The 11,756-nt window shown below is 33.3% G+C and overlaps 1 protein-coding gene across 1 annotated transcript; it reads left to right on the top strand.

Moving 5' to 3' along the window:
- The first annotated feature begins 4,270 nt into the window (after positions 1-4,270).
- Positions 4,271-11,604, top strand: LOC100176500 (putative ferric-chelate reductase 1). Its single transcript, XM_026835383.1, has 14 exons — positions 4,271-4,468; positions 5,265-5,456; positions 5,591-5,750; positions 5,905-6,004; positions 6,081-6,198; positions 7,196-7,381; positions 7,448-7,607; positions 7,662-7,779; positions 8,737-8,851; positions 9,355-9,441; positions 9,807-9,981; positions 10,413-10,538; positions 10,811-10,881; positions 10,939-11,604. The coding sequence occupies exons 1-14, from the start codon at positions 4,310-4,312 to the stop codon at positions 11,029-11,031; spliced, it is 1,860 nt and encodes a 619-aa protein (XP_026691184.1). The 5' UTR covers positions 4,271-4,309; the 3' UTR covers positions 11,032-11,604.
- The last annotated feature ends 152 nt before the right edge of the window (positions 11,605-11,756 follow it).

Here is an 11,756-nt window from a genome sequence, read left to right as displayed (position 1 = left end):
ATATCTTTTTTTGAGCAATTTCTATAAAACTTAATTGAAATTAATTTCTGGCACAAAATTATATCTCGCGTGAGTAAAACAGTTCGGCATCCAATTATGAACAGGCAACAAAGTATCCTCTACGGTGTATTTATATACGGTGCCATTCTTAGGGGTGTTGTACTGGCACAAATACGTAACTTTTAGAGGTGTTGTACTGGCACAAATACGTAACTTTTCGATAATTTCAATATATTTAAGCAAGTTAATACATAACTTCAAACAATGTAAATTAAGCCAAATCACGGTAGCTATGGATGGAGACTTTAACACTTCGGTTGCACTAATGTGTATTTGATTTGTCACAGAAATAAAACAAGAGATCAAAAATCTAATGAGTGAGCACGTTTTAAACTACTTAGCATAATATAGTAGGGTGGGGGGAGATGGGACAACACATTATATCCAAATAGCTTAATTATGTTTTAAATAATTAACAACGATCTGTGGAAGTCGTCAGGATACAGTTTTATAATTCACTGAATGTTCTTTGTTTACTACCAAATAAAAAGAGGAAACTAAAGAAAAGGTGTTACATTTTCCCCCACCTTACTATATTCGTTAACCTTTTACTACAACGGTCGACTTGGCTCGATTAAAAACAAATCAGAAGTAACTAACAGGTTCCAGTCCCCATTGGTGAGTGTGGAGCAGTAGGAAAAATGAATTCATACATGTAGCCTATTATAATTTATAACTATTGAAACGACCGGTGCCGTGGCATAGTGGTTAGCGCGCCTGCCTGTAACCCATAGGGTTGAAGGCTCGTCGCCGCTACCACTGAGGGCGAATGTATCCTTGAGCAAGATACTTAACGGCAATGGCTCCCAACCCAGTGGTCACTAATGGGTTGTCTAAATTATCAACCATATATAAAAAATAAAAAAAATCTCCCCCAAAATAATCACCCACAAAGTAACATACATGGTAACTCGTAAGCTGGCAGGAGGTGTTAAACCCGTGTTACAACGACTGTCGTTTTCCGGCGACGCGAGGATAAAGTAAGTTACATTCACATTCAAACTTATGATGTATGTCGTATGATGATTGGGGTGATTGGTATAGATTGGGTGATTGGTAAGTCAGGCGCCGCATGGCATAGTGGTTAGCGCGCCTGCCTCAAACACGGATGTAATGGGTTCAAGGCTCGTCGCTGCTACCATTGTGGGCGTATGTGTCCTTGAGCAAGACACCTAACGGCAATTGCTCCAGCCCAGTGGTTACTAATGGGTTGTCTAAATTATTAGCCATATTCATAAAAAATGAGAGAAAAAAAATAAAAAAAATAATTACCCACAAAGTAACATACATGGTAACTCGTAACCTGGCACGAGTTGTATGAACACCCGTGTTATAACGACTGCCGTTTTCCGGCCACACGAGGATAAAAGTTACATACATACAAAGAATACGTGCAAATTCGTTCTGTACAAGTACAACTCCGTGCTTTTCTCCTGCTTTTGTAAACTTACACTGGTTAACATCGTCATCACTTAAAGACGTTTATTTTGATGAATTTAGACAAATCGTAATCACGCAGTAATTAGGTAATGTTAGAAGTTAATATTAATCATATCATATTAAAATATTAATCATATCATGTTTAAATAAAGATAATGTTTCAATTACGAAAAATGATAATAAGGTATAAAAGTAGTGCTTCTGATGCGTCCCTGCTTAAATGATAATAGTTTGATAGATTAGGAGTCAATCGTTGTGTGGATTACTTATCTTACTAACTCGTACCCTCCTAATGTCTCAAATTCCCAGATTTATATATGCGCTGTTTCGACAGGTCGTATGACTGGAAGTTATTGCTCGACCGGTAAGGTCGCTCGTCGGGAAGCTTAATAAGCCTAGTTTAATCCTTGCCTGCCGTAACAATTTCTTTGGATTTTTTTTAATAAGAGATACAGGGGACCAATACTATATACACTTTTTATTTATATTTGCAGACTAACATAAACAAAGCCAAAAGTTATCAATTACTGACGTGCTACCAACGGGTTCCCGATGCATGGCAGTTTACTTGACTCGTAGGCGTTATAATTATTAATTACTTATTACTTGGACGATTTCAAACACTATGCTTTATACGACTAAGCCTGTTAGAATTAATGTATCGAATACAATCGATTAATCAACGTTAAAGTACATTTTAAAGACGAATTAGCGCCTTAAACAAACAGAAAAGTAATCGTTAATTACTCGCTGATTAGGCGATCGTATATAGGGTTTATGAAGCTATGCTTAAATTCAAAATATTTTTTAGTACAATCATTCAATTAAAGTTTAATTATATATTATAATTTGATTTCAATTAAGAGACTATAAAGAATAATGCCAGAATTAAGAATTGAGATAAGTGCGGAAAAAATCACTTAACAACAACAAGAACAACTGTTCGACGAAAATGGATTTATTAGATCACTACGTGCTCAAAAAGAGTAGAACGCGCATCTTCAATGTCGGTAAAGGAGAGAGCTGATTCGCTCTCTTTCTCTTGCGAGGCGGTCCCGATCACAGAAATAAAAAAGAGTAGAATGCGCAACTGCCCAAAACCGTGATACATTCCTTTTTCTATTCACGTGACCGCCAACTCCGTCCCCATTTCGCTTCGTCTCCATTATAAAAGATAGGCGCATTGTATTTTTGATACGTTTTAGGTGTTTATTTAAAAAATACACCAACTATTCAAGTTTATTAGGCCAGTTTAGTTATTTAGTAGGTTAACGCTTACAGTTAACCACTTGTTTAGGAAATTTAAATATTTAATAAATTTAATTAAAAATTTTAATTAAACGGTTTGTTAGAAATATATATATATTAAAAAATAGTGGTTTTACACTATAACTTTAAATTAGGTAAAAAAAACGAAGAAAAACTACATAAAACGTCATCGATTCCATTGACTACAATAGTAAACGGAAACGACCCGCGAAAGAGAGAGTGTATCACCTCTCTCCTTCGCCGACATTGGAGATGCGTGTTCTATTCTTTTTTATTTCTGTGGTCCCGATACTATTGTAGTCAATAGAATCCAGGGGTTTTTATGTATTTTTTCCTCGTTTTTTTAATTCAATTTAAATTTAGAGGGAAAAATAATTTCCAAATATATATATATTACTACCAAACCGTTTGTTGAATGATTAAATTTGTTAAATAATTTCATTTTCTAAACAAGCGCTAAACTGTAAGCGTTAACCTACCAAATAACTAAACTGGACTAATAAACTGGAATGGTTGGTGTAGTTTTTGAATTAAACAGCCAAAACCTCCTAAAACCACTGTGCGCCTATCTTTTACAATTTATTTCTGTGATCTTCCCCCGATCACAGAAATAAAAAGGAGTGGAACGCGCAACTGCCCAAACTCGTGATACATTCCTTTTTCTATTCACGTGACTGCTAACTCCGTCCCCATTTCGCTTGGTCTTTTAGGAGGTGTTGGCTGTTTAATTCAAAAACTACACCAACCATTCCAGTTTATTAGGCCAGTTTAGTTTATTTTAAAAATTACACTAACTATTCCACTTTATTAGGCCAGTTTAGTTTTGGTAGGTTAACGCTTACACTTTAGCGCTTGTTTAGGAAAATTAATTATTTTATAAATTTAATTAAAAACGTTTGAACAAACGGTTTAATAGAAATATATTTGTTTGGAAATATTTATTTTTCTTTTATTTTTTTTGATAAACTTAAATTAAGTCAAAAAAACAAAGTAAAACTACATATAAAACGCCCTGGCTTCCATTGACTACTATAGTAAACGGGAACGAGTCGTGAAAAAGAGAAAGTGTATCATGTCTCTCCTTTACCGACATTAGAGATGCGCGTTCTATTCTTTTTTATTTCTGTGGGGAAGATGCGCTATCTAGTTATGTATATGATATCTATGCCACTACCGTGTTCCAAATTTAAGATAAAAAGAGATTATTGCGAAAAAGTGTGATCTGACGTCACAACAGACCAGACGCGCATATTGCATTGTATTCTCTCGCGATTAAAATAGCTTCTGTAGTGCTGTTGCTTCAGTTCATTTGAATCTGCTGGTCATGATGACATGTCGTTTACGAGGTTGAACATATTTGGCATTGCGATCGAAGTTTTCTTTATCTTTACGTATCACCGTGCCTACCTAATCAAAAAGCTAGAGGAACACTGCCTAGGATTTATTTTATTACAGTATTTTGCGCGTTATTATATTATTATGTTTTTATTATATTGTTTTATTTTATCATGTCTCTCAATCTCTGTAGCAGATTTTAAGTATGATGGTGTCAATAACACTTGTTCTGTTTGTTTTCATTTTGCTCGGAAGGACGGAGGCTATATCCAACAGTGGGTGTGGAATAACAAAGCAATGTTTTTCTTTTCCAACCGGATGCTCCGTAACAAGTTCTAGCTGCCTGTTTATTTCTTATGTTTATGTAAGGAAACTTTATATATCTTAGGAAAATTTGGATAAACAGACAAGTATAAAAAAATAACATAATAATTTGACCTGCAACATTTTTGCTCCCGAAATGTTTTTTTTCAGTAAACCTTATGTAAAGGTTTTTTGTGTTCAAGATTTATTAAAATTAATCGGTCAAATGTATTCCCATCACACAGATTTGTGCTACCTTGTTTACCAGTGGATATTAACAACAATTTCACTAGCCATCAATTGTTAAAACATTGTCATATAATATCAAAAGATATTTCTAACATATGTGCACTAAATATAAAATACAGTAAAACATAAAAAAAATGTAGACTTGGAATATGAAATGGTTGACATGCAGCCTACAGTGATGCCTCAGGGGTAAAGAGATTAAGTTTTAAAAAGCTCTTGTGCTGTCATGGTGACTATGACTGGTCAATGACTGGCTAAACGATTTAAACCATAGTTATGTTGTTGTTATTATTAGTGATTACTGATATCATGCATCAGTATGCTATATATTTTAAAATTAGTCCACAATTTAATACATTGTATACTTGAATAAAGTTTATGAGTTATTTTTTTAAACTTTTGATATAAATTGTTTTAAAGAATAAACCTACATTGCGAAACACATCCAGTATTTTGCTTCACATCCAATATTAAGTATTATACTATACCGAATAGGCCTTGTAAATAATTGAAATACTTTTTCTTGAATTTTAGTTTTTTATGCTCCATTTATCTGCTAGTTGAATTGAAAGTTTTGTTTCCTTTTTTATTAATCTTTAAAATTTTAGAATGCAACGGACCAAAGTTTTTTATTTGAACTGAGTGGAGGCGTTGGATCAGGTTCCGAATATGTTGCGGTGGCTTTTACTTCTACTCCAGCCATGGCTAATGGTGATCTGTATTATTGTACTGGAACAGAATTTAAATCAGGGGCGCTGCAAGTTCGATATAACGCTCCTTCAACTGACTCAACAACTCCGGTATATTCACATTTATTTTATGTTTCATATGTGTATATTAATTACAGCCCTAATCAGTTTGTTTTTGTGAACACCTAATTACATGCTGTATTTAAATTTGTGTTATTTAAAAGAATAATATTATAACTAAACAGAGTGGAGTTGTGCAACTATCAGCAGCCTCTACTAATGGTGTTGGAGAATGTACTTTCACCCGACAAGCATCAATAACTAAGATTGTTACCTCTGGTTCCAAGACATTTAATCTTGTGACTGATAACTTCTTTATTTTGATGGCTACAGGGAGTTACAATAGTAAGTCATACAGGAAAAAGCGAATATAAAATGGATACAAAGCCTAACCAACATATCTAAGACTTATACCTTACCTTTTTATATTGAATTTTACCTTAAACTGTTATTGCCTAATAAAAATATTTTAATAAAAACTTTATTACTTTTAATGTAGGTGGAAACATAGTGAAACACAGTGCAGCCAACAGATTTTTCACATCAGCTGTTGTTAACTTTACCACTTCACCCGCTCCTGTAACAACCCCAAGTCCTGGGTAGGTTATTACCTACTTGTGCAATGTTTAAATAAAAGAAACAACAATAAGAAACAACAATTAACTGTCATTTTAGTACAACACAACCAAGTTCTGACTTAACATCGGGATGTGGTTCAACTAAAGGTTGCTTTCGTAGCCCCCCTGGTTGTTCAACCCAGTCTTCAACTTGTATGTTCCTATCTTGGAAATATGTGAGTGCAGATTGACCAGATTTTTCAATTTTTACACTTTATACCTAAAGTACTTTATCCGCCTGTGGCAGTTTACTCAATGTTTTAAATTGATTTTCTGTTAAAGGGGCATACCAACGAAAAATCAAAATCTGTGTATTGATAGATATGCTTGTGATCTAAAGGTACCATCAAAGGTTTGAAACACAAAACAGCAAATTCGACCCAGGAGTAAAAAAATTTGGCCGTGGCGCAATGCATGGGATTTCCCATTAGAAAAAAATTCGCTAAACTTTGATCGTTTTCCTTTTCAGTTTCTAAAGTACTAAAAAAAGTCTAATTTTATTTTTGATTTGGTATAATGAATGCTTCTTTAAAGAATTTTTTCTTTTTAGTTAATTTTTAGCACTTTTTTTATAATAAATTCTAAATTGTTTAATATGTTCTACAAGTTCCTACTACACGATTGTTTTAATAAAAACGTCAGTTTTTCGTGTGTACCATTAGGTTTAAAAATATGCTGAGTCAGCATAATCTGGTATGTATCTATGTTCATTCGAAAAATTTAAACATAATAAAGTCTATGTTGTACATTTTTTTATATATTCTTGAAGACGAAGCATTCTTTATACCAAACGAAAAAAAAAACTTTGTTTTAGTATTTTAAAAACTAGAAACGGGTAAAATTGAGTGACATTTTTTCTTAGGGGAAGTCCCATGCATTGTCAAACGGTTGACTTATTTTTACTGCAGGAGGTTTTTTATAGGCGAATTTTTTGGAAGCCGTATCGTTTTGGCAAACTTTGATGGTACTTTTAGGGTGCATTTGAGCATCTCTTTCCATACACAAATTTTGATTTTTCGTTGGTGTGCCCCTTTAAAAGGTTGTCTTCATCATGATAAAACACCCCAAATAATACATTGTATGTGTATAGTTCTTAACCCTAGCTTGGATACGTCTTCAAACTAGATGACCCAATTGATCATATTGTTCTATTTTAACAGTTAAATGTTTCAGAATTCTGCTTCTAAAACAGTCGACATGCAATTATCGGGAGGTATGGCTGCTTCACAATACGCTGGGTTCGCGTTTGGCAGTAGTGACCGAATGCAGAATGCGGATCTGTATTACTGTACAGCATCAGCGGTAAAATCTGGGGCTATTAAAGGTCTTCAAGCAGCACCAGTAGATACAGCACTACCGGTAAACTAATTACCTTGCACATTTGTTTAAATACCATATGTTAAATACCTCATACTTATTTTGCAGGAAGGTGTAACAAATATACAAGCTGGGACAAATGGTGGAGTAGTACAATGCTCGTTTACCCGCCCAGCGAGTGTTACGAAAGATCTTTCTGCACCAAACACTGTCATTGATATCTCAACAACCACCTACTACATATTATTTGCAACTGGGACATCACTTGGTAGTTATAAATAAACAACAAAAAAAATATTTTTCTTTACACTTACTGTTACAGCCGGTGGTTTGAGCTATCACGGTCAATCAAGAGTTGCATCAACTCGTTCAATTGATTTTAAACTGAATGAAGACATAGGTGGAACTGTTGACTCAATTGACATGGTTAAAGCACATGCGTAAGTAATTTCAATAATTCATTTGTAAACCGCTTCGGTCTGTACTGTGCATAAACATGAGTGGTAATTACCAAAACTTTTGTAAATTATTGTATGTATGCGTTCATAGCCAACAATATTAGGGAATTGAAAGTTAGAGGATATATGAGTAAGGGTCTTACTCTTGGGGTAATTAAAGAGGCATACGAATAAAAAATCAGAATTTAAGTATTGATAAAAATGCTTAAATGTAACTGAAGGTACCACTAAAGTTTCAAACAGCGAAACAGCTTCTAAAACCGTGAAAACCACAAATCCAACCGCTGGATTAAAAATGACTTGGCAGTGCGACAATGCATGGGATTTTTTGTAAGATTATGTGTTAGTCAACTTTGATTGTTTATAGTTCTATACTAACGAAGGAAATACAAAAGTTGTGTTTTAGTTTTTTGATTGATTGTAGCTACATACTATGCCGATATTTTCAGCACTTTTTATATTAAAATGTTTGTTATGTCTTACCGCTACCTGCTGCATTATTTCCTTTAGAAAAAGGTTGGTTGTTCATGTTAAAAATTAAGTTTGAAAACATGGTATGTCAACATAATGTGGCATGTGTAGCTGGGTTTAATCAAAAAATTAAAACAACATTTTTTAAACATTTTTTAGTCGTAAAAAGAAGAAACGGTCAAAAACCTTTTCCTACGGTAAATCCCATACATAATCGCTTGGCTGATTTGTTTAATTCCACTGTTTTTTTTTCACGAGATCTTTTCAATAACTTTTTCATTTTTGTTACTTTTGCAGTACTTTCAGATCACGTTTAAGCACAATTTTTTTTTCGTATCTCCCTTTAAGCTATCTGTTACGAATTTACAGCTTTGATTTAAATTCCATGATTTGAATTGAATGACACTATTGAGATGTAACTGTAATTTATGCATTGTTATTGTATTACGGTATACAAAACAACTCTAGATCATTGATGATGATTGCTTGGCTGACGTGTGCTAGCATTGGCGTGATTATCGCACGACATTTCAAACCTCTGTTTCATGACATGACTTGCGGTGGGGAGAAAGTATGGTTCCAGGTAACCGTCAATTATTTATATTTTGTAACATTTAAGTAGTCTGTTTACTCAAGTGTAAATATAGCCTAGAGATCTGATAGTTGTTCTTGTAAAAATATTAAACCACTGTACCAGCGATCGGTATCTTATTTATTTAGCTCTGATTAAAAAAAAACTTTAATAAAAAGTCTGTGCATCTGTAGCGCTATATAAAATTTGCTAGGATAATTTTACTCGGTTTAATATACCTAGGCCTGGCTGTGACAGTTCATATATTACCACACATTACAGGCTAAAATAAATTTTACACTTATCTCTATTGTTCATATTGTTACTCTTAAGTAAGCGGAGGATAATGGGTGCTTTCTTTTACTGTAAAGCAAATTAATATTTTAATATTTGTATGTAATTAATAATGAGATTGTTTTTGGTAGTTTTATTGCGTACTGTTTGAAAATCTAATGCCGTTTACTTTATCTGATCAAATATTATATAACAAGCGCACAATGATCAATTTTTTACAGATCCATAGATCACTAATGGTCACAGCTCTGTTAGCAACCGTTATTGCATTTATCCTAATATTTGTCAACGTGAAAGGCTATAGTGTGGTAAGTAAATGACGTTCTTTTATTATGGCTCTGAACAATGCAGGTCACTATGATGATAAATGAATGGTCAATATAGACTCATTTGTCCATATCATGAAACCGCGTAAATATGGGTTATAAATAGATTTTCTTTTATGATAACGGTTGGTAACCAGCAGCAATATCAAGTCATATTTAATTCTGCTAATGTTTATACGTAAATGCAAATCTGCATATAAATGTAGCTTATGCTTGTGATATATGTTTATTCTTTAAAGCATACTTCTAATTGCTTTTCCAATCACAGATTTTAATCTTAGATAATTAGTAACTGGAACATTTGTAACTAGGTAAACGGACTTATATTTTTGTCTAATTTTTTTTAGAAGGCAGGTGCCCATCCTATTATTGGTATAATAGTAACTTGTCTTGCCATAATCAATCCCATAATGGCAATCTTTCGTCCCCATCCTGGTGAGAAGAACAGGGTAATATTTAACTGGGCACATTGGTTTGTTGGGACAGCGGCTCATATTCTTGGTTTAACTGCTATATTCTTAGGTAAGCTATGCTTTAATGCTTATGTACAGTGTTTTAATGTTATCCTGTTAAACGGGAATTTTGTTACATTCAGTTTAGGATGTTTATACAACAAAACTAAAAGATCTAAGCTATTTGATTGTTTACTCATTAGGTGTCCTGTTTTTTTTAACAAAATATAGTGTGATATTGTTAAAAATTAGTCATCAAATATAGTTAAACTTGTATGGATAAATGATTTGGCTTCGGTACTTCATAAAAAGTACGTTACAAATAAAACTGCGCTCAAGCATATATCACCTCAATGACCTCATAGTTTCGAAGGTTGGTAAGGCATCTCCAACATTATACCTAGATTTTTAACTGAGAAATATTGTACATACCATATCAGTGAAGTCACCAAAATGATTCGGATGACAAATATTCTAATCATCATTTGATTAAACTTCTAGGTGTGGATCTTGCTAAACTGAACTTACCAGAATGGGATACCTGGGTTTTGGTTGGATTTGTTGCATTTCATGTCATAACAGAAGTCATTCTTGAAATACTATCCGCATTTCATGGGCATATATCAGGTTATTGTTCTAAAACAGCTCTTCCGGCAATTTATTTTTGTGCCGATATTTTAAAGTTTTCTCAGATCGTCATTATCAAGGATAAATTTACCCTAAGCTCCAACTGCTTTAGATAGTGCCACCTCGAACTAAGTATTTTTTATGCCAACTCTCTCTGAACTAATTACTAGTATTTCACTGCAGTCATCATAAAATACAGAGCAATAAAATTTAATGACTTGTGTTTGAAATGTTTATTGTCTAGACATTAAACTTGATGTGTTTGTTCATAGCTTATAAAAAGACTCCGAAAAACTCAATGAACATGGATGACAATGCAGCAGATAAAGACCAACCACCAAAAGTATGAAATTAAATACATTACTTTAAAGCACAATTTAACTCTTATTTGAAATTACAGGGAGCTGGGATTAAATATTTCATTCTGGTTGTTTACTCACTTGGAAACATTGGATTCTTGATTACATTCATTGTGTTTATTGCATTGCATTAGAAACCTTGTATATTATAAACTTAATTATTAGATCAGGACAACAATAAATCTTTTATGTATTTAACATTTGTTTATATTAACCTATTACCATGTATATAACTAACAATCAGTGAAGTCTCTCATGCTGTAGACATTACATTTATCTCGTTCCGTTAATACTGTCAGCTTTTATAATGCACTTGTGTTGCAAAACTAATAATATCCTAAAAACTATAGCAAGGATAATAAATACATTTTTAGATTCTTGGTTGAGATATTGTCGTTACTTTGAAAAATTTATAAACAATATTTAGCTACGTGTTTGTACATCTATGCTTATTTATGCATCAGAATTATTGCAACAATCATTTTTACTTCAGGGTATGCATGTTTATGCTCATCATTCCTTGTTAATTAGTTTCAAATTATATAGCACTTGTGACTTGTATATCATTTTTGTATATCTTTTAATTGCATCCAATATTTTCGCATTTATTCAACCAACATAGGAATTGTACCTGTATTGTAGAGCAACTCAATAATAACCTGAATTTACTCCCAAGAATGTTTGCTGATTACAATTTAAACATGGTATAGTTATTAATTGGTCTAAGCCTGGGGTATACCTATTTGAATGAATGAATGTAACTTACTTTATCCTCGCGTGGCCGGAAAACGACAGTCGTTATAACACGGGTGTGCACCTCGTGCCAGCTTACGAGTTACCAAGTATGTTACTTTGTGGG

This window comes from Ciona intestinalis, chromosome 8 (assembly GCF_000224145.3).
Source record: "Ciona intestinalis chromosome 8, KH, whole genome shotgun sequence".
Classification (NCBI taxonomy): domain Eukaryota; kingdom Metazoa; phylum Chordata; class Ascidiacea; order Phlebobranchia; family Cionidae; genus Ciona; species Ciona intestinalis.
The sequence above is the reverse complement of the archived record's forward strand: the minus strand, read 5'-3'. Positions and strand labels throughout refer to the sequence as shown.